General features: G+C 37.7%; 2 protein-coding genes across 7 annotated transcripts in view; one reads left to right on the top strand and one right to left on the bottom strand.

The window, feature by feature from the left end:
• Window positions 1-23,993, top strand: part of Zcchc9 (zinc finger CCHC-type containing 9) — a 236,344-nt gene that overhangs the window by 135,795 nt on the left and 76,556 nt on the right. The gene's annotated exons all lie outside the window — the stretch shown is intronic.
• The window catches only part of Ssbp2 (single stranded DNA binding protein 2), a 253,540-nt gene that overhangs the window by 46,592 nt on the left and 182,955 nt on the right, over window positions 1-23,993 (bottom strand). For all 4 annotated transcript variants that reach the window (XM_057789547.1, XM_057789546.1, XM_057789545.1 and 1 more), the window contains one exon: window positions 10,494-10,553. In XM_057789547.1, coding sequence (XP_057645530.1) covers window positions 10,494-10,553 — 60 coding nt within the window. The remainder of the gene's footprint in view (window positions 1-10,493; window positions 10,554-23,993) is intronic.

Genomic DNA, 23,993 nt, shown 5'->3' on the forward strand with positions numbered 1-23,993 from the left:
TTTGAAAAAGTTAATAATACTGACAAGCCCTTAGCTAAAGTGACAAAAAGAAAGAGGACAAAGATCCACATTAAGGTTATTTATAACAAACCTACGACCAATATTATACCACAGTGAAAAATTACTGATATATATTCCCCTAAAAACAGGGATGAGACAAAGATGTCCCCTTTTATTCTCTTATTCAATACAGTGTTCCATGTGTTAGCTATGCGATTAGAAAAGAAAAAGAAAGACACACAAGGAACAAAAATAGGAAGGAATATGTTAAATTAGTCCTATCTATACATGAAAGACCCTACGAAACCAACTAGAAGGCTTTCAGGTCCAAGAAACATTTTAAATAAAGTTTTAGGACACAAAATGATTTGTCTTCGCTTGTATGAAAAATGAACTCTCAGAAAAAGAAATTAAAAATATCTTATTCATAATCACTCCCAAAAAGTAGCTAATATAAACCTAAGCAAGGATGTAAAAGACCACTACACTGAAAACTTCAAAGTATTAAAAAAAAAAAAAACAGAAAGGAATATAATAGATGATGCAAAGAATCGTGTTCCTGATCGGCAAATTTTAGAAATTAATATCATGAAAGTAGCTCATAGTCAACAGATTGAATCTAATTACCATTAGGATTCTGATGTCATTATTCATAGAATTGTAGTAAAACAATCCAAGAATTCATACAGAACCACAATAGACAAAATATCTGGTTAGTTTTATGTCAACTCAACATGTCATTTGGGAAGAGGAAACAGAAAACGCAGCCCCATCAAGACTGGCCGATAAACAAGCCTGTGGGGATAATTTCTTGATTGATGTTTGATATGGATGGGTCCAGCTCACTGTGGACAGTTCCACCCCCTACGCTAGATGCTGTCTAGATGGTGTCCCTAGGTGGTGTTCTAAGAAAGCAGGTGGAACAACCCATAAGGAAACCAAGCCGGTCAGTAGCACTCCTTCTGGCTTCTGCTTTGGTTCCTGCCTCCAGGTTCCAGCCTTATGCTCCTGCCCTGACTTCTCTAGAGGATGGACTGTAAGTAGTGAGGTGAAATAAACCCTTTCCAAGGATCAAAAAACACTGTGAGTGTGGAGTCTATAAGTCAGACTCTGAACTTTTTATATTGTTGTATTTTGGTTTTGTCTGTGACTATGCCATGGTTCTTCCCTCTTTGATTACGAAAGCATGTAAGTTTGTACGCCCCTCCCCCACAGCAATGGAGGCGTGTTCCCATTCTCTCCAGCACGAGCTGTCACTTGTGTTTTTGATCTTAGCCATTCTGACAGATGTAAGCTGGAATTGTTTTGATTTGTATTTATCAATAAGGAAGATCTTAGAAAACTGTAGGCTCAATGTCCTTTATTTATGGCTAGAAACCAAATATGAGTGAGAGGGGCTGGAGAGATGGCTCAGAGGTTAAGAGCATTGCCTGCTCTTCCAAAGGTCCTGAGTTCAATTCCCAGCAACCACATGGTGGCTCACAACCATCTGTAATGGGGTCTGATGCCCCTTCTGGCCTGAAGGCATACATACAGACAGAATATTGTATACATAATAAATAAAAAAAAAACAAATATGAGTGAGAACATCCCATGTTCCTCTTTTTGGGTCTGGCTTACCTCACTCAGGATAGTGTTTTCTATTTCCATCCATTTGCACGCAAAATTCAAGAAGTCATTGTTTTTTACTGCTGAGTAGTACTCTAATATGTATATATTCAATACTTTCTTCATCCATTCTTCCATTGAAGGACATCTAGGTTGTTTCCAGGTTCTGGCTATTACAAACAATGCTGCTATGAACATAGTTGAGCATACACTTTTGTTGTATGATAAGGCATCTCTTGGGTATATTCCCAAGAGTGGTATTGCTGGGTCCAGAGGTAGGTTGATCCCGACTTTCCTGAGAAACCGCCACACTGCTTTCCAAAGTGGTTGCACAAGTTTGCATTCCCACCAGCAATGGATGAGTGTAAAGGTGAACCCAAAGAAAAACATATAGGCATCCTCCTGAATATTAAATTTCATCATGCGATGAAAGGAGGCAGAGACAGAGACCTACATTGGAGCAACGGACTGAAATCTCAAGGTCCAAATCAGGAGCAGAAGGAGAGAGAGCACGAGTAAGAAACTCTGGACCGCGAGGGGTGCACCCACACACTGAGAAAATGGGGATGTTCTATTGGGAACTCACCAAGGCCAGCTGGCCTGGGTCTGAAAAAGCATGGGATAAAACCGGACTCGCTGAACATAGCGGACAATGAGGACTACTGAGAACTCAAGAACAATGGCAATGGGTTTTTGATCCTACTGCACGTACTGGCTTTGTGGGAGCCTAGGCAGTTTGGATGCTCACCTTACTAGACCGGGATGGAGGTGGGTGGTCCTTGGATTTCCCACAGGGCAGGGAACCCTGATTGTTCTTAGGGATGACGAGGGAGGGGGACTTGATTGGGGGAGGGGGAGGGAAGTGGGAGGTGGTGGTGGGGAGGAGGCAGAAATCTTTAATAAATAAATAAATAAATAAATTAAAAAAATAAAAAAAAGAAAACTGTAAATCAACCTACCACAAGACTTAGTTATACCACCCTTGGGCATATACCCAAAAGATGCTCAATCATACCATGAGGACACTTGCTCAGCTATGTTCATAGCAGCATTATTTGTAATAACCAGAACCTGGATACAACCTAGATGTCCCTAAACCAAGGAATGGGTAAAGAAAATGTGGTACATTGATTTACACAATGGAATAATACTCAGCTGTTAAAAAACAAGGACATCGTGAAATTTGAAGGCAAATGGACAGAACTAAAAACAAAACCCATCCTGAGTAAGGTATCCCAGACCTAGAAAGACAAACATGGTAGGTACTCATAAGTGGATATCAGCTGTAAAATAAAGGATAACTATGCTACAATCCACAGACCAGAGAGACTAGGTAACAAGGAGGGATCGGGGGGAGGACAAAGATCTCTCTGGGAAGGGGACACAGAAGAGATTTCAGGAGTGGGACTGCAGGCGTGCGGATAGGAACATGAGCAATCAGGTTGGGGTGGTGCGGAGGGGGTAGTACTGAAAGAGATTACTGGACAGGGGATGCATTTCAGGATCAGGTATAAACCTAGCACAAGGGAATCTCCCATGAATCTAGAAGGCTGACCCCAGCTAAGACTCCTAGCAATAGTGGACATGTAAGCCTGAACTGGCCGTTTCCTGTGACCAGACTGGTGCCTACTTCAATTGTCATCAGAGAGGCTGCAAACCGCAACTGGTGGAAACAGATGCAGACCCACAGACAAATGTTAGGCAGAGCTCAGGGGATCCTGCAGAAGAGGGGGAACAAGGAGGGTCAAGGACACCACAAAAAAACCCACAGAATCAACTAACCTGGGCTCATAGGTCTCAGAGAGACTGAACCAACAATCATGGAGTCTGCATGGGACTGACTTAGCCCTTTGCATATATGTTACAGTTGTGTAGCTTGGTCTCTTGTGGGTCTCCTAACAGTAGAACAGGGGCCTCACTGACTTTTTACTGGCTTTTGGGACCCTACTCCTCATATAGTCACCTTGCTCAGTTAGTACATGCGGAGGTGCTTAGTCTTACTGTAACTTGATATGCCATGTTTTGCTGATATCCATGAGAAACCAGCCTCTTCCTAAAAAGAAATGGAGGGGGAGTGGCTTGGGGAGGAACTGGGAGGAGAAGAGAGAGGGAAACTGCAGCCAGGATGTAAAATAAATAAATAAAACTTAAAAAATGCACAGTGATTCAGAATCCAGGAAGCATATTTTGCCTTACTATGTCTCCCTAAAGTATTTGCAGCCATTAGACCCTGGAGAATCTTGTCTGGGTTTCTGTATTTTTATAATAAATCCTTCGTCCAGAAAAAAACAATAAAATTAAAATAAAAAGAAAGCTTGTAACTTAGTTTTGAAAATACACCTCCATCAGACTGGCCCATAGGCATGTGTGTGGTGCATATTCTCAATTGATATACATGGGCCCAGTTTACTGTCTGAGGTTCTGCCCCTGGACTGGGGGTCCTAGGTGCTGTCAGAAAGCAGACAGGGCAAGTTCCAAGGAGGAAGCTATCACACAGCACTCTGTCACAGCCTCTGCTTCTTTCCTGCCTGAGCTCCCCTGACTTCCCAGTGATGGACCATGACCTGGAAATCTAAAATGGAATAAACTTTCTCCAAGTTGTTTTATATCATGCTTTCTTTTAAATCGCAGGAACAAAAACCCTAAGATGACCAAAGATAGTCAAAGCAATTCTAAATACAAAGAACATACCTGGAGGCCGCTCTGTTGACAACAGCCTGACACCAGGAGAGAGAAAAGCAAACCAATGTAAGAGAACAGAGGGCCTAGAAATGAAACAACGATGCTAATAGAGACCTAATTTTTGACAAAGGGTGCTAATATTCAGAATTTATAAAGAACTTCAAACCTAAACCACACATCCCCACCAAAGAAACTTTGGCTAAACGAAATCAACAATTCTCAAAAAAATGAAAACACAAATGGCCAGTAAATACGTTTTAAAGAGTTCAAACATCCCTACTAATCAGGGGGAGCAATTTAAAACTACTTTGAGATACCATCTCACCTTGGTCAGAATGGCTATCATCAAGAAATCTGACAAAAAATCATGGTGAGGTTCTAAGGAAAGAGGAACCTTCATACATCCATTCCAGTGGAGTGACACCACCAGTGTAGAGCTTTCTCAAGAAAGTCATAGTATAACTACTGTACGGCCCAGCTACCCCACTCCCAGGCACAAGCCTAAGGAAGCCATATCCTACCACAGAGATGCGTGCTCACCTGTGTTTACTGTTATTCTATTAACAACAGCAAGGAAACAGAACAATTGCACATGTCCACACCCAGACGAAAGGATAAAGAAAATGTGATACATATATACAAATCATAGAATTTGCTAGAAAATCGATAGACTTCGAAAGTATAATATTAACTGTGGTGACTCAAACTCAAGAAGAAAAAAAAGCATGTCCTGTCTCATATGTGAATCCTGGACTGTACTTATGTGCATGGTGTAGCTTGTGTGTGTGTGTGTAAACACACATTAGAAAGGAGACAAAAGAGGGTAAAAACATGTGATAAGGAAGTCAGAGGGTGAGCAAATGCATTCACTGTACATGAAAGAGGTGAAGGATGGGGTGAGGAGGCTCCAAGGGAGGATTATGGGAGACTAGATGGATAGCGGGTTTACTCAACACACTTTGTTAAAAAAATGACTTAAGATATCTAATATCTAGTATGCTAATTTAAAAACTAAAAAGATAAAATAGATTTTCAATAGTTTAATCACTGATCAACGACTTCCTGAGTATGGTGCCCAGATCTATAAACCTCCACAGGTTCAAATGTCCTTTTCTGAGGTGGATTTTGTATGGACTATTATACTTCTAACCAAATATGTCACAGCACATTCTTAAAAATATACCTAAGATAAAATAACTAGAAAATAAAGGAATATGGCATGTATGAAACACGTATTGTATCAGAAATATCAACACAACCATGACTTGATTTGGATCAAGCCCATGTTGGATCTATAGTGAAAGTTTTCCTTGGGTTGGGAAGAGAATGTACCTTTTTTTTTTTCAAACATACTGCACTTATTTTCTTCCTCTGCTTTACAAGAGGATAAATCATTGAAAAAACATATATTCCAATATAAACTCAAATTCAAAATCATGAGAAATTAATATTCTTTTAATGTGGTCTTGTTTAACTTCAAATAATCATTTTAAAATATGGATATTGTAATTTCCATAAATAAAAGGGGATTCTGTGATCAAAAGTGGCTTTTTGAATTGTCCAAGGAAGCAACTTGATCTGTTTCCCCTTAACCTTACATTGACCAGCGTGCACTGTGTTTATATTTAAGGTTACATATTGAGACTGGCTGGTGTTACCTGCTCAATAGAATGCATTCCTCTTTATGTATCTGGAAACGTCTCACATTTCACGCAGACAGCACTAAATAAAAGCCAAACTTTATATGCAAAAAGTTCAACAAAGATTCAAAAAGAAACTTGGGAAAGATGCACGAGGCATCCTTACCCTCAGGAGACAGCACGCTATGAGGAGGGCGGTCTGCTGGAAAGGGAAGTGACTTGGGTGCACGGAGCTATAGCAAAATGTCAATTATAAGTCAATGTCAACATTTTTGCTTTATGAGACAAAAATCTCATTCTGCACTCCAGGCTGAACTTGTACTCGTGACAATCCTCTTGCCTCTGCCTCTCAGGAGCTGGGATTGCAACTGTATAAACATCGCTTTCTTTGCTTTAAATGTTAGTTGTTATTTCTTATCTTAAAAACCATTAAGACTTTTTAGGATTAACTTATCTTTAGTGTTCATTCTATCTGTCTTCTTCCCATTACAGGAATAATGCATTAAATATTTAAAAAGGTTAATCTTATTCAAAGCATAACATTTTCATTCCTCTATTTATACAGTGTTTTCTCTAACTACAAGTCTAAGTTCAATGTGAACTGCAAATGATTTTCAAATAGCAAAATCATTCATAATCCTACCACTCAGAAGAAAAGTATGCGGTCCTTAATCTCTTTTCACAATGCAAGCACATGTGATGGGAACAAAGCTTGTACAATGGCATGGCTGTGATGACGTCGTTACAAGGTTTGTCCTCCTTTCCTACATTGCTCATAAACTCACAATAGCACTTGAGTAGATCTTATTTTATAGCATCTTTTAATAATTTTTGTTTGTTTTTTCAAGACAGGGTTTCTCTGTAGTTTTGGAACCTGTCCTGGAACTAGCTCTTGTAGACCAGGCTGGCCTCGAACTCACAAAATCCCACCTGCCTCTGCCTCCCAAGTGCTGGGATTAAAGGCATGCGCCACCACCGCTGGGTCAGATACAGTATGTTTTTGGAGAATCAAATTTAACATTGGCATATAAAATGGACAACAGTGTGTGCTACACGTAACCAACTCACATCTCTATTTTATAAATAATGAAAATGAAAACAAAATTTTAAAATCCATAGACAATAGCTTATTCTTTTTCTTTGTTTGTTTGGTTTTTGTTTTTTGAGACAGGGTTTCTCTGTAGCTTTGGAGCCTGTCCTGGAACTAGCTCTTGTAGACCAGACTGGCCTCGAACTCACAGAGTTCCACTTGCCTCTGCCTCCTGAGTGCTGGGATTAAAGTTGTGTGCCACCACTGCCCAGCCAAAAACTTAATCTTAATGCCACTCAACCATAAAGACTTTTATATATGTTTTTTACTAGCATAGCAGTGTTGGATAAGAGGTATGGGCTTTCACGTTCAGGCAGTGCATCCGTCAGTGATACAGAGTTGCTTCACCTACCATCAGCTTCTGGATGTGTCAACAAGGGTGAGGGCTCCTTCTGAGAGCAAATCAATTCCAGCACAAAACTGTGAGCCATGCATATTTTGTGGATTTAGTTTTTGCTTCATGAATTTTTTTCATAAAAATTGATTCTCCACTATATTGTATACCTTGGTTATCTGACATATATCATTTTAGGCAGTCATGTCTATTTCTGTATTTTTCAGTACAATGCCTCCATTACAATTTCCAAATTCCTAATAATAAACAATATAATAAAAAGTATAAGCTATTTTAGAGTTAATACAGAACAATAAAAACATTTCAGAAAACTAAATATGTAACCAAATAATTAGCAAATATGAATTATAGAGGCCCTGTTCATTAAAGAGTACTTTCCACATATTCTAATGACCAGCCAAGGCCACTGAAAAGGGAATGCTTCAATTTGTGTTTCTACTTTGTATAATCTACTGACAACAAAAAATTCAATGTATTATAATCAACTCAAATAAATTATAACTATAAAATCTTAATATATTTGCTCAATTAGATGCCACTACAATTAGTAACAAAAAAGTTATGCTAATTCTGCCTTAATTAACAAATAGTTAAGCTGAACAAGCACCTGTCTGTTTGAACAGGTTGTGCTCTTAAATACATTAAACACATCCTAAACCAATATTTTGAACCATTAACGCGATTATTTGAAAAAAAGTATAAATGAAAATTATTCTTAGTTTGGGTAATAGATGTTTGGATTAACATAATTAGTGAAATGGATGTGGCAGAAGGATGGAGAGGAGCCACGTGCAAAAGAATGTAATGTTTAAAAAGCATTGACATCCTTGCAGTAAGTATCTGCTACTGTCGATTTCTGACTCCTTACAAAACAGTCATTACATGGTGCTTTTTAGGAACTTTCAAACACAAGACTGCACCTTAACCTGAGCACTCCAGAGGTTGAGGCTGAAGGACAGAGATTTTGGGGTCAACTTGGGCTATTTAGTGAAATTCTGTCAAAAACAAAAATTAAAATGATTTGTGTAAATATAGGTTGTTTCCATTTGTGCTGTGTTTTGTAAGTTTCTATAGATTATGAGACTTAACACGGTATCTGTGTGTATGCATTCGTAGTATCTGTGCATATCTATATGCATGTTATCACAAGTGTGAGTTTGTGTGTGAATGCACATATGAGCACATATATGTTGAGGACAGAGGCTCATGCCGGGTGTCCTTCGACTGCTCTGCACTTTATATTATATATGCATATACATAAGCATATACATATATACACACATATAAAATATTGAGGCATGGTCTTTCACAGGATGCAGAGCTAGCTACTAGTCTGACTAGCCAGGTGGTCTTGAAGATTCCCTTATCTCCACTTCCAAGGTGTCAGAGCCACTAATCAAATCTAGCCTTTAGATCGGTTCTGGGAATTGAACTACAACCTTCATGCTTGGCTCATAGTATCTTATACATGACATTGAAATGGCATCAAATGAATATAACTCTAATAATTACAACATGTTCTTATCATGAGTACAGAATAAAGGTACTTTAATAATATATTTATGCTGGAATTTCCAAGGTTCCTAATTCAGATTTTCAGGACTCGCCTAGATCTACGCAAACGCAATGCCAGGGATGAAAGCTCTTAAATACTATGAAGGTATCAACAGAAGGCAGAAGACTTTATCCTTAAAAAATGAAAATTAAAAAGTTCATTCCCCTGTGTAGGAGTACATTGATACACACAAGTTCATCTACACAGCAAAATAAGATTCCTACATGTTGGCACTCTGGGCATCTGTATACTTCTCTATCGTGTTTCATGGCATGTTCTCTGATCCAAAAAACTGAATGCATTTCAATCTGCAAGTGAAACCTGAGGACGGCTAAGTCCGAGCCACTGGACAAGCCAGTGCCGGCTTCTCCTGAAGCTTCCCTCCTGTCTGGGGGTGAACCTGGGTGCTGCCACTTTCTGCTGTGCATCAGACACAGAGAATGCCAGCAAGCTGGGGCACTTCAAAGACACAGCATAATTCCTCTCCCCCTCTTCTTCCCTCCCTCTCTTCTGGTATTTTGGTGTTTTTGAGACAGGGTCTCTCTACATAGACCTGGTTGCCAGGGAATTCACTATGTAGATCAGGTTGGCCTCAAACTCACAGAAATCTGCCGGCCTCTGCCTCCCTCATATTGGAATTAAACTACCACCCAGCTCAGCATAATGTCAATAAGAATTTGGAGATGAGAACCAAAATTCTGTTGCTTCAAGCGATTAATAACTGCAGCTTTTTTGTTCCATTTTTGATAGTGAAACATATAGAAATGAAATAAAAAGAAAAGAATGGAAAAGAGAACTTAAAATAATTTTATTTTGGGATAAAACTGAACTCTATAAATGAACAAATGACACACTGGTAAGCATTTAATTTCTCCTTTTACCACAGACAAGTATGCATAGCACCGACATCCTAAAGTTAAATTGCAAACTCTTCACAAATAAAAAAGTACTTTATTCTTTTTAGTAAATATGAAATTTATTATGTTGATTAAAACCAACATGAAAATGAAACATTTAGAAACTTAAAACTCTTAAAACACACACACACACCCCGGGAAGATTTCCTGTAGAATGTTTAGACTTAGCCCTTCAAGATGCAGCTAATTACTTGCTGACATGCCATTATGGCAAGGCACAATGTATATGAATTTTATACCATAGAAAATAACATACCAAAGTACGTTTCTATAACATATCAAAATATGTTATAGAAAATTTCACTGAGAGGATGATCAACATTTAGCAAAATTAGATCTACAAGTCAATCAATCACTTTCTGGAACTACATAGATAGTAAGTTCTGCAGGGCTACAAGCCACACAGAGTGGGACTCCTCAAATCTATACAGGTATGTAAACAGTCATGGACAAGGCATGAGGATTATATGTGCTTCTGCACTCCAACAAAACTTCACAGAAAGCCAGCCAGCACAGAGTCTGGCTATGCGACCTTCAAGTAGACTACACATTACCCGAAGTAGCAGTAAGTGGGGATAACATATGATGTTATATTCTGATATTTCCAAGATCTTTTTAAAAACTTTAAGTAGCACATACATCTTACCTGATTGGGTATCCTCAGTGGGGGCCTTGGGCCTCCGGGGTACCGAGGTGACATAAAAGGCTGGTGAAGACAAACAGACAAACCAAAAATCAGAGTAATGTGAAATACAAATCTAAAACCAAACTACTTGAAAAATTCAGAATTAATATGAATCATACAACAATTCATTTTCCTATGTGGCTGTTTTCAGCAGAATAAAAACTTCTAAGTAAAGAGTCATCCTGCTTTTAATTTTGTAGAAAATCTGGAAATTTTCCAAATGAAATACGAAAGCATCAAAGATGATTAACTACAGCAATTAAAAATATAAATTTCTAAAATAATGATAGCTAACTGCTAAAGAAAAGATAAAGAACCAATAACTATTTGAAAATGGTGCTTGATAGTTATTGCATTATACAGAATAGGTTCTGAATGTAAACTTTTGAATAAATTATAAGTACTTATTATCAGTTTTCAATAAAATATATTTTTCAAGACAGGGTTTCTCTATAGTTTTGGAGCCTGTCCTGGAACTAGCTCTAGTAGACCAGGTTGGCCTCAAACTCACAGAGATCTGCCTGCCTCTGCCTCCTGAGTGCTGGGATTAAAGGCGTGCGTCACCACCCGGCTCAATAAAAAAATTTAAAGTTATCAAATTTCATCTCTCCACTGCTGTTCTATATAAGATTGTAAATAATTTTGTTTCCTAAGGGTCGTCTATAGGCAAAAATACTTTGCTGGCCTTTTCACATTATGAGTTTGTTATAAGGTTAACTATAAACTTTAAAGATAAAATTCCTTTTCATATTTTGATTATAGTATGTTCTGAAGTATATTAATTTAAACAAAAGGGAAATGGTCTCTTCTTAAAAAGTAAAGCTAATTTGTGTTGTTGGATGAAACAAAGATTCTGCAAAGTTGGGTTAAATCTTTTAGTAGAAAACTGAGTATCTGGGAATGCCTTTGTATCCACTGCCTACAGGTAGGAGTCCAATACTTGACTACTTAGACTTGGGAGTTCATTTCTAGAAAGTTATTAAATTATTCAAAATTTCTGTTTTATTATATTTTTAATAACTAGCAGAATAATTATATTCTTGCTGATCTATATATATTATTTAACTATAAGATCCTTTACATATAAAATAAGCAAGTACTTATTTCTAATGGGCTGCATATTAATTAAAATATCAAGAACAGTTTAATGTACACTGAGAATCAATTTAATAGATAACAAGTAAATAAAAATCTTTGTATTTCAAGTTTACAAAATTTTACATAATTGAGCCCTACATTTATATCTTTTATAAATAAGAAATTTGGTCTACAGCAATAGAATCTCAAGAAATTCCTGCCATAAAGATTTATATCTATAATGCATTCGCAGTCTAAGGCAACAACAAAATGAAGTTTACAGTTAACAGGCGACTTGTCTTTGCTCCGTGTACTCCTGTGTGTCACTGTGCTCCAGGAGACATTTTCCTGGCGGAAGTGGTGCATGGTCCAGGTAATAGAGTTACCTCCAGCTGCTAGAACTTAAGTAGACATTCTTGTTTTAACAAAGTTGATTATTAAAAGGTTCAGCTTTCATGGATGTGACCAGAGCTAGCTCTCCTCTTCAGGGGAGAAACTATTCTAAAGTGAATTGATAGGTGCTACATATTGCCAGCTTATTCCAACATCCAGGCTCGGTTCTTTTCTAAATCACCCAATTTTACTTACACAATTACAATTTTCACACGTGGAGTCACCTCTAAATTTAATAACCAGGTACTATATTATTAGCTTCATAGTAGTTGCCTTTCTTTACAAAGTGAAGCTTCATGATATAGTCACAAATTCAAGGCATACTATCAGCTTACTGAAATACTGAGAAACAAATGTAGCTTACTAATAATCCACCTATGATAAAATCAGCTGGAAATGGAGTACAGGTCAAAAGATGTGAATAGCATCACTAAATACCAAATGCCGGGACAAATACTGTTAAGTACCTTATTTGAAACATAATACTTGAAATTTATATGCTCACCTAATGTGAAAAGATGCTACAGTGTTAATTTCCTGGATTACTTGACCTCTACATTGAATCACGAATCAGTGTATTTGAGTGAGATTATATGATCCTTTCTTCCTGTCTTGCAGAAGTAACCTGAGGCTACTGTGAGGGAGTGTTACTATATGTGGTGGGTAGGGTCGTACAGGTCCCTGTAAAATAATATTGGCAGATACACATTCAGGTTAAGGCGGCTTATTTCCTCAATGCCCTTCTCTAAAAAAATCATCTTGCATTTTGATCAAAGTGGAAAGCACAGGAGAAAGGAGAGAGGAGAGGAGACAGACGAAAGGCACAAACATCTAAGTGTTTTTACAAAGCATACGTGAGAAAAAATCTAGCTCAGATTTTTAGAAATATTTCTATCTAAATTATAAAAATGCTTTTGTGAAAGTATTTTTTAAAAAAATTAGTACTGGTATAAATTCTAAATATTCAGACCAATCCTAACTCTAACATAGTAGACAGCCATCTATGTTAACTGTCTAACAAGTTAGCTTATGTAAACAGAATTATCTGCACTGGATCAGTTGAGAGAATTCTATAATGGCATCTGTACTTCGCTATTAGGAGTCAATCTTAAATAAACAATGGTAAAATAATGATCCAGGCGAGAGAGTATCCACCAGCAATATGAGTGATACGTGTTCACAGACATGCTGGCATTCTTAATTTAGGACAAACATGTTCTTCAAAGACCCCGGAGCCCTGAGAATAAGCTTATTCTTTATATTTGAGGCAGTTTGTTTTGTTTCATTTTGGTTTTGATTTAAATAGGTCATCAAATCCCTGGGAAAGGTTATTTATAATGTATGTGAAAAATTCTGTGTATGAGTCAAGAGCTTGGATGCTAGTTTTTGTAGCATAACTAATTAGTAGGGTGGCCTTGAGCTATAAGCCCTGGGGGCTGCAGTTTTCTTAACCTTAAAATGAAGAAGTTGGAGCAGATGATTTTTAAAATTCTTTACAAAACAAGGGATCTATGATCCTGGAATAAATTCTTTCTAGTTTGCCTTTAACAACAAAGATTAGTAGACTGTACAACTGTAGCCATCTGAACAACGTACAGATGAAGAGGGGTGAGGGAAAGGCATAGGCTTCGAAGGCACAAGTCATCTTTATCCAGCAGCTGGAGAAAATGACCACATTTTCTAGAGTAAAATAAATTGTGGTCAAGAGAGAAACACACGGACAAACAATGGTGCTCATTGTTATGAGGCGTTAAAGGTCAACCGGGGGACACAGAGGAGTGCCTGCTGATCTAAGAATATAGTGAGAAACCCTCATCTGACAAGTGACTCACTGAGCACTCACAGGGCACGCGTGGTCCTAGGTGGCCGGATTCATCAGTGAACAGAGCAGATAAAGCTCACTGTTCTCTCCGTGGGGTTCTTCAAGGCTCACAATGTTATAATTAATCTGAGGAATAATTTTCTGGAAAAACGTTCTGTGCATCGGTCCTCTAATTTGGAACAAATAGAATGTTCTTTTCACCAAATGTCAAGTACCAAAGAAAGCTCAGAGAAAATAATCCTTGAGTCTGTGTCTTCCCCGGAAGCTGTATTGCATCACCCTTACTTGATCAAACATGCAGCTCTCAGTGACGGCAAATCTAGACGATGATTTTTCCAGTTTCCCAACTGGTCCACTTGTACAGGATGAGGCTTTTCATAACACATGATGATCTAGTTTGCATTCCAAGGGGGAAATTAAGGCAAAGTTCTTTCTGCATGTTCCCATCATCAACATGAGCCTCGGGTGTTTGTGTTGCCACAGAATTCCTAGGATGAAACCGGGATCCCCAGGACAAAGCTATTTGAAGAAGGGCCTGAAGGGAGTCTTGGGGGCAGAGGGCGGAGCTTTCCTGAATACTCTGCTGTCTTAAAGCAGAGAAATTACTGTTCTCCTGCCCACTAAGAAGGGAAGTGAATGTAAGGCTGTTTGGATTGTGGGGGTTTGGGTGGTTGTTTTATTTATTGAGACAGATCTCATATAGCTCAGACTAGTCTCAAGCTTGTTATGGAGCTGACAATGACTTTGAATTTAGGATTCTCCTGCCTCCACCTCCTGAGAGCAGGGATGTAGGTATGCGTCCACTCCAGGTTAACTGGGTGCCAGCATATGGAGTTTGCTTCAAGTCAATACTACAAAACACTCTACCAACGGAGCTATGGCCTCAGCCCAGCTCCTTGATCTTGAATATTCTTGGCAACAGAACTTTGAGGAATAAGTCTGTCACTTAAATCACCTAATCTATAATATTTTTATTATAGCAGCCCAAACTGACTAAACCTAAAAGAAATGGGCTAAAGGAAAGGAAGACTACAAATATATTACAAAGTCAGTAACCGTGATGACAAGGTGGAAAGCTAACAATACCCAACAGGAACATGAGCTCATGGCCACCAACCAGTCTTTCAGAGAATAAAACTATGTCAATTTGGATCATAATTTATTTAAGAATAAATGTCATTAAGTTTTAAGGAATTATTTTCTATTCTACCAAGAATTATTTAGAATATTTAAACTGCTTTTCTAAAAGGAAGATTATCATTTAATCATTATATTTTCTGTTACATTTACAATAAAATATGACCTATATAATCTTTTTGAATATGTTCTTTATATATATTTTAAACCAAAAAGTTTTCCTTCTTAGAATTCATTAAATCAACCTCTTCATGTTAAAAACAAAACAAAAAACCAAAGATCAGTTCTTAATTGCCATTTTAGTTTTCTTATCCCTGACTGTGCTACCAGAATGGGATAGCATGGACACACACTTCATTCTTAGGACCAACCAGACACACACAAGCTGCCTGCCTGAGCATGTCCTCACACACACAAACACACACGCCCCCCTCCAACCACTGTGTGACCATTCACTTAATGTGGAACTCTTCCCCAGTCACCACTCAAACATGAAAGCCAGAAAGGCAGTGGCATTTCCAGTAAGCAAATTAATTTGCATATAAAACACTAATTAGCATGTGGTCTTGGTTCATCAGACTAAGAGAAATGCCACAATTGAAACAAAAAAAATTTAACAAGCTCTTCCTCTTTTTCCTTAAACACTGGAGTAGAGTTTTGATAATATATAAACTTTGGGCATGTTTATTCTTGTTTCTAAGATAAATGCTGAGAGAAAATAGAACACAGGTGGGGACTGTGGTAAATGTTCATGGTATGATTAGAAGAATGTTATCATTATAATAAAACTGCTCATTAAGACATGATAATTTATGAGGTTCTCCAGGAAAGAAACACACGTGCCTTTGAGGGAGGCAGCACCAGCAAATATCTGGTTGGCTCCTTATGTTCCTCAGTCACGGAATCATGAAGAGCAGTAACCTAGGACTCAGACTAAGTGAAAATGCAACAAAGCTTGGTTGTTCTGTATAACATCTCATCTGGTCGATTTACTTGTCCTGTTAAAAATACACGCCAGCAGCTGATATTGTAAACGAGGAAACACACCACTGGGAGAGTGTATGGGTTTAGTGAGAAGATCCCTGCAGTCTGTCCAGAGGGAAAACTGTGCTTACCTAAATAAGACAAAAGTACTGTCTTCTAGAGTCCAGTAAGAACAAGAACAAAGAGACACCCCAGAGTTATAATGACAATATCCATATCAACTGTACATGGAAGGGTACAATTTCGGTTACCTAGACAAGGCCTTTTGTTTTCTACTACTGCTTCTGGGTTTTTGCAATTAGTCCTGGAATGCCAAGTTCTAAACTAACGAGCAGTCGTCAGAAAAAGCAACAATTCCCAACAGCAGCTCGTCTCAGCTGATGCCTTGACGATAAATGGGATCCTAATATTTGTACAGTGAAACATTTTATTGTAATTCATTTTACTTTTTGTGCATGTGTGTATTTGTTTATTTGCGTGGGTGCATGTGCACATGCATGTATGCATGTGTGTGGAAGACAACGAATGAACTTGGATGCTCCTCAGGAGCTCCCACTTTTATTCAGTAAGGTCTTTCACTGGCTTGGAACTCTCCACGTAGACAAGGCTGAAGCAAGCCCAAGGTTCCACCTGCCTCCCCGTCACCAGTGCTAGGATATAGGTGTGTGCATTACACTCAACTGTTTTTCACATGGATTCTGGGCACTGAACTCACTAAACTGAGCCATCTTGTCAGCGCCCAAAAGATATTTCAAAAGGTTCTAAGTCTTACGTCTGATCTTTGAAACCTGCTTTCAACATTTCTTTCAATTAAGATTCAACATTTAAGTATAAACATTAAATATTTTGTCTTCTTAAATAGTCTTTAGCATAAAAGACACATAAGAAAAAGGTTACTTTTTAAATGTACTTTATATGCTACAACATTTAGACAAAAATGTGAGGTGTTAAAGGAAGCTTGTTCTGTAAAAATATGAATTGTCTTCAATAATTTTAACAATCATACAATAAGTAAATGTCTCTATGTTTTGGTCCGGAGGAGCCATTACTAAGCCTGGTTTTATTCTTTTCTCTAGTTTGGCCAAGGTACATGTAAGCAGATCCTGAGTCCAGCATGACATGATTATTCTAGAATCTATAAAACATACTTTTAGAAAATGAAAAATACTTCAGGATACAATTATTCATATTGCTAGCAATAAATCCAAAATATATTCACCACAAGGGTTAATCAAAGGACAAATACTCTTTTAAAATCAAAATTCTATTTTTGTTACTGCATACCTAATTTATTAAAGTTTATTCATATTATCTTCTCTGTAAATTTCTACTCTATATTTTACTTACAAGTAAATTCTTATTAAACTTAAGTATGCTAACTCTTTTGAAGTTATACGCTACCAGCAATAAATACTATCATGGAATATTACTTTGAAAATCAATAGTGTAGTGACTTTCTTATTCTATCTTAGTCATAATTTATATATAGCTGTTTACATATTTTTATAATTCCATAAGATGCTTGAATTTTCTATAGAAAAGTAATGATGCATAGTTATATATAAATGAATCTAAAGATTTAAAATTTAGTCATCTTAATTTGTTTAGGTTTTTTTTTTCTGTTTTTCATGAACATCAGACAGCACTGGCACCCCAGTGAATAAGACACTCTTGATTAACACATTTTAATTCCAACTAGTACTAAACTAATTTAGCTCACAAATGACATACTTGTGCTGGCATATTCTGCTGATCAGCATAAGTATGTAGTTTATCTTCCATGCATCTTAGATATTCTATCATCATCAACACTTAATTAAAATAACTGTAAAGTAATAACAGATCTAGTTTCTTTGATGTGTTTTTGGCAAGCTAATCCCATACAGCAGTTACAAGCAGGCTGATTATTTATGGATTTATTCTAAACATCAAAATTGGTCACTTACATTATGGGTCTTTTTAAGAAGATGAGAGTGCTTCTCAAGCTTTTAATACCATGTAATCACTACATGTAGGTGTGTACCACAGACTTCTGGATTGTGAATGAGGACTATGCTGTCTATTGGTCTAACAGTATAAATAATTGAACATTCTGTAAAAATTAGTAATTCACTTAAGTCTCTTAATTCACATAGAGGCTTATTTTGGTGTGTGGCACTAAGGTAACAACAGACCAATAACCTTTAATAAATATCTAATTATAAAAATACATAATTGAGATTTAGAGCTTAGGATAAAGCACTAAGGTGACTCAACTTTAAAGCTAAAATTTTCACTGTCCTAAGTCATACAACCAGAGCCCAAAGACAACGTCCGCATGTGTTCTCTTCTAAGTGGACTTTTGTTTTTAAGCTTTAGATAAGAGCAGAGGTTAGGTATCCAGTGAGGGTGTAGGGGGACGAGGGAACCTCCCTAGGAAGGGGAAATGGAGGAGAGTGCTATAAAGAGATAAAAGGGCAAATGGAATGAAGTGATGACATGGGAAAAGGGGTAGAAGGGCAGAGGAAAGGATGGGTTATGGGAGGGACCTTCTGAGAAGTCACATGGAAACCTACTACTGCAGGAAATTCCTAAAATAGACACACGGATGAAAGGAATTTAAATGGAATCACCATATACTGGGAGACAATGTCACAATGAGATATTTTATGCCACCAAGTAAAACCTCCGTGTCAGCTATATCTTGATTAGTTTTGGTTAAATGGATTCCACTGACCCCTCCAAACATTACAGGCTATTAGCAAGGCTTTTCGTTACTCTTATAGACTGAAGGTAAGGACCAGCTGCTGAAGACACAACTTACTTATGTCATCAAACATGGAGAAATTGGGCTGGTGCCCAACTAGAACTTCACCCCTACTGACTAGACTAGTGTTTGTGGTACCAGAAAGGACTTTGAATGCTACCAGAGAAGAAAAGTAATCATCACCAATTCACCAGCTACAAACCTTGCAGCCCACAATGGTGACCTACCTGCAAGATTTACTGGTGCCACAGTGGCACAAATGTTTTGGAAGTAACCACTTTCTGATTGGATTTAAGACACACTCAATGAGATGGAACGTGTACATGACACCACTGAAATAAGTAAGAACCTGAGACCAGATGGGCCATGAGCCAGGGGAAAACAATACTATTATTCTCCTAAAGGAGCATAGCCACAAAATGACAGGCTCAAGCCTCACCAGAAAGCTTGCAGGTGAGGGAAACTGACAATGAGGTTCACAACTGGACAATGTCTAGAGACTCAGAGCCCTCGGGACACTCAGTCCTAAATCGAATGTTCTCATCAAACTCCTCACCCCAAGACTCGGGGAATTATGCAGAAGGGGAGGCAAAAGGAGTCCATGACCCAGAGGTGGTGGATGACTCCAGGAAACAGCATCTCTCAGACACCTGAACTCAGAAACTCCTACAGCGCACACAACACCTGACCAAGTTTAACCAGACCTAAGTCCAGCACATCCAGGAAGGGGAAAGGGACACAAAGTTCCACCTCTAATCAAGGATTTATTTTCAGTTTATACCTGCTAGGCAAGGGAAAATCCATGTCCACCAATGAAGAGACACCGTATATATCAAGCATACTTTAAGGAGGAATATACACACTCAGGAAACAGAAGACAAACTTTGTATTTGCATTGTATGCTTTTCGTTTTGTTTTTGTATTTTTTGCCTATTGATTTTCTTTCTCTCATGTACGAGCTTTTTTTCTTTTTTCTTTTATACACATGGTTGATTTGCTGTTGTTTTCTGTTTTGGGTTTTTTTGTTTTGTTTTGTTTTGTTTTTGGAGAGATGACTGGGGAATGAATGAACGTGAAGCTGGGTGGGTAGGAAGGATCTGGGAAGAGTTTGGGGGGAGACTGAAGATAATGTTAAAATATAGTGTATAATTATTTTTAAAAAGCTGAAGTTAAAGCAATGCTTCTAACTTTCCCCTAAAGAATAAAAACCCATTCCTTTTGTGTACTGTACAAGATATATTTTCATGTAAAGCTGCTCTAGCTCTAGGTGAGGGTATTAAAGCCATGTACTTTACCTTATTCAGTTATCACTGCAAAAACAACTTACAATGCTATTATTTTGTTATCTTTCTGGTATTTGATATCTTGTGACATTTCTATTGTTGTAGCGGTAGTACTTCCAACGTCCATGCAGAGAAATTAATTTATTTGTATAAGAAGCTGACACAGATAGAGCTTAGGGGTAGAGTGCTTGCCTAGCTTGCCCGAGGCTGTGAGCATTCCCAGAACCACAAATGAAACAAAACACATGAGATAAATATGGTGGTGCACACCTGTAATCCCAGCAGTCTGCAGGCTAAGGCAGGGGTTTTATTCTACTTTCATGTCAGCTTGGGATGTATGACATTTTAGAGGCCAGGTTAGCCAACATAGTGAAATCCTGTTTCAAAATAAAAGGTAAAATGAGGATTAGAGATATAGCTCACTAGGAAATTCTCTTAGCTACCGTGTAGGAGGTTTTGAGCTCACTGCCTATCCATAAAGAAGAGGAAGAGGAAGAGGAGGGAGGGAAGAAGGAAAATCCAATAAAAAGTGTAAGTGTCCAGGAATAAACAAGAGCATGTGTGGGGATTTTAGGGGGAACTGTGTCATGATAAACCTATACCAGTTTTATGAGTTTCTAGATTAAAACTGCAGTAGTTTGATTTTTGCATGAAGTGGGGAGGAGATGGAGATGGGAAACTGCTCTTCATGTACTGAGCTGTACTGAGAAGGGGAAGCGTGCCGCGGTTATAGAGCAGATTGTAGGATATGGCACACAGGTGTCACAAGAGCCCCACGATAGCATCTGAACTCTTCTGCCATGAAGAAATGATAAATATTTGATATAGGTATGTTATCCTAATTTGAAAATTATATTAAATAATATAAACATATTATCTTATATGAATATAATTTACCGTTTTTCAATATATTATCTTACTTACTAATAAGATAATATAATCATATAAGACACTATATCAATAAATTATCATATATTATTACAAATATAAATTATATCCTATAAAAATCAGTATTTATATGTCAATTTTAAATAGTAATCAAGATTTTAGGATGTACATTAATGAATTACACTACTCTTACTCATATATTAAATGCTAGTAATTTGAAAAATGAAAGAATGAGAGAGACCCAGGATTTGTGTCGCAAACCTGCAATAGCAGTTCTAAGGTGACTGAGGAAAGAGGCCTGTTGCAAGTGCAAGCATTTGCAACACATTTAGCCCTATCTTGAAAAAGAAAAGGAGACTGTGGGTCCAAGGGGCACAACACACACCACCATTGGCTCTCTCAATGGTTTGCAACTACAGTTGATCAGATTCTATGTTAAAAACAACAACAACCACAAAACTAAAAACTTTAGTCCCACATGTTGATGCCTTGACTTTTAGGAAACCATACTGGTCTCAGATGGCCAGGCGAACTATGAAGTACTCACTAGATAAATAACTGGATTTCTAACAGACGTTTGCCTTCTGTTCTAACTGGAAGACACAGTAGATACTCAACAGCTCAGAGTCCCTCTTTTGCTCCCTGTCCATGCAGAAAATGCCACTGGGCTTTTAGTTTTCAGAATTAAATGTTTTTAAAAGTTTATTTAGTTACTTAAGCTGAGAAATATTAATTTGTTCCATAGCTGAGACCAGAAAAACTATCACCAGGACTGCGGGACAGCATTACCAAAGTCAGGGGCCATCAGTCACCTCTCCATTTGTAGCTGCTTTTATTTTTGCACTAGTGAAGGCCTTGCTCCATTTGCATGCACAGATTCTCTGTTCTTCAACATTCAAAACTACATATTTAGGAAATCTAAGTTTAATTTTTACTGTTTGAACTTTTATGATAAATAAGCAGTATTCCCTGCTTCCCACTATATAAATCTGGTACATTAGACTCAGAGAAATAATATTTCTAATATCTGTTTCTGAAACAGGATTTCTCCATGTAGCTCTGTCTGTCCTAGAACTCACTTTGTAGACCAGGCTGGCCTCAAACTCACAGAGATCTTCCCGCCTCTGCCTCCTGAGTGCTGAGATCAAAGGCGTGAGCCATCATTGCCCAGCCTATTTCTACCATCTGAACTTTAAAACTCTGTGTACACGTGTATGCACACATGCAAGGCAATATTATATGTTATATTTTATTAATAACTATACCTGATATTTATAGTACCCTACTCAACAAAACCAAGAAACAATACAATAAACTTGTGGTTCATTAAGATTTAAAATGATACCTACAACTCCTAGAGAGTGGGAAAGGGGGTGTCTCTAGAATTATATTTCCAAAGACTCATTTCTGAAAGAGCATCAGGAAAGAGGAAAGATACAGACCACTGGAAGGAAGGCAACAGCAAGATCAAGGAGCAGATGAAGAGCAGAGAGGTCTGACAAGGCGCACAGACTGTCTAACCGCATGTGGGACAAAGCAGGAGGTACTGGTGTGGTGTGGCCGGATCGGGAAGACTCAACCGCAGAGCACACAGATAAAGGCATCTTCAAAATGGGCTTTTTCACAAAAATCAAGTTAACAAATATTTACCTCCAACAACCATTTAACCCGGAGCTTGTAAAAATATTTCCATTTCTTTCTTTTCTGTCGTAAGAGTTGGAGCGAGTATCTATTTCTCTCATGTTTGATTCTCTTTCTTTCAAAGTATTGACAATAGTGTCTTACTTTGAGTCCCCCACTCAGCTGCTCTATGTCATTTATACTGAGCCTTTTCTAGTCAATAAGAACACTCTTTAGAAACAAGAAAAGTCTCTACTATTTCCTTTCTTCCCTCCACTCCTTCCTTTCTTTCTTTTTTGCTATTACTATGTCAAAGCATTAGGTCAGCTTGCTACAGTGCAGTTTGGTTAAAAATAGAATCTTTGGAGACATCACCACACTGCCACTAGATGGCAAAGCAGCTTTCCATTGATGCCCTCGTCCTGTAAAGGGACTGACAATCCGTGGCAATATGTCTTCTATGCAGAGCAGCATTCCAATCAGCTTGCACGGAAAAATATGGACGAGCACCTCATCCTGAAACTAAATTACTTAGGACACTTATTTTAACACATATTTATAACCTTAATCACACCAAAACCTTCCTTGTACAAGCCAGCATCAATATATTATTAGTTTTTAACTGTTTCTGTTAAGGATAGTAAGATTTAGTGACTATAAGATAATAAATGCATCACGAGAGAAATTAAAACAAAATATAATGCACAGCAAAATGAACAAGTTTGGTGTACGTTCAAGTCAAGCACTTACAGGTATTTCCCACATTAGCTATAGACTCATGTATGATGTATACTAGTATGTATACCTATTAAAGAATTACATTGTGCTTTGCAATAAAGGATGTGTGCAGTTACTGGAGTGACACGTGGTCCAGTTACCATCTGGGAACTTTTCTGAGCTGAAGAGCAGGAACAGGAAGCCCTATGATGCTCTCCCATATCCCAGAAATGAGAAATGGCCTCACTTAAATGTTCTATAGATGACCATAAGTCATGGGAAAACCTTTTTATTACAACCCACAACACTGAATCTTACAAGTTAACAGACAGAATTAGTAATCTAGTTTTTTAAAACAAAGAATGTTCACTTTTCCTTTACTTTATAAAGACTATTTACTCGATCATATTGACCACTGTACATAAATTAGAATATCTAAAATTGTCTAAGGAATACCGTCGCAGCCTATTTCAATAAGGCTATTGAATGAATGAATACACCTATACAAAAGCATATAGTTCTGCATGTACTAGTCTTAGAAGTAAGTACACAAGCTAAAACAGGAATTCCCCATGTGGTTTGTACTAAGAGCAAAATCCTAAGCTTCCCTAGGTCTTGTAACTGAGCAAGGCTTGTGAGTGGAAATACAGTGCCCAATCACATTCTGCTTTTAAAAGGTAAATACAGATGAGAAAAAAGGTGAAAAAAAAAACACATTAACATCATTTATAGTTAGAGCTCCCTAGTATATGCTGAAGCTGTTCAGTTAAGTCACATGAGATTACTGATGCATT

The sequence above is a fragment of the Chionomys nivalis genome, chromosome 15 (assembly GCF_950005125.1).
Source record: "Chionomys nivalis chromosome 15, mChiNiv1.1, whole genome shotgun sequence".
NCBI classification, from domain to species: Eukaryota; Metazoa; Chordata; class Mammalia; order Rodentia; family Cricetidae; genus Chionomys; species Chionomys nivalis.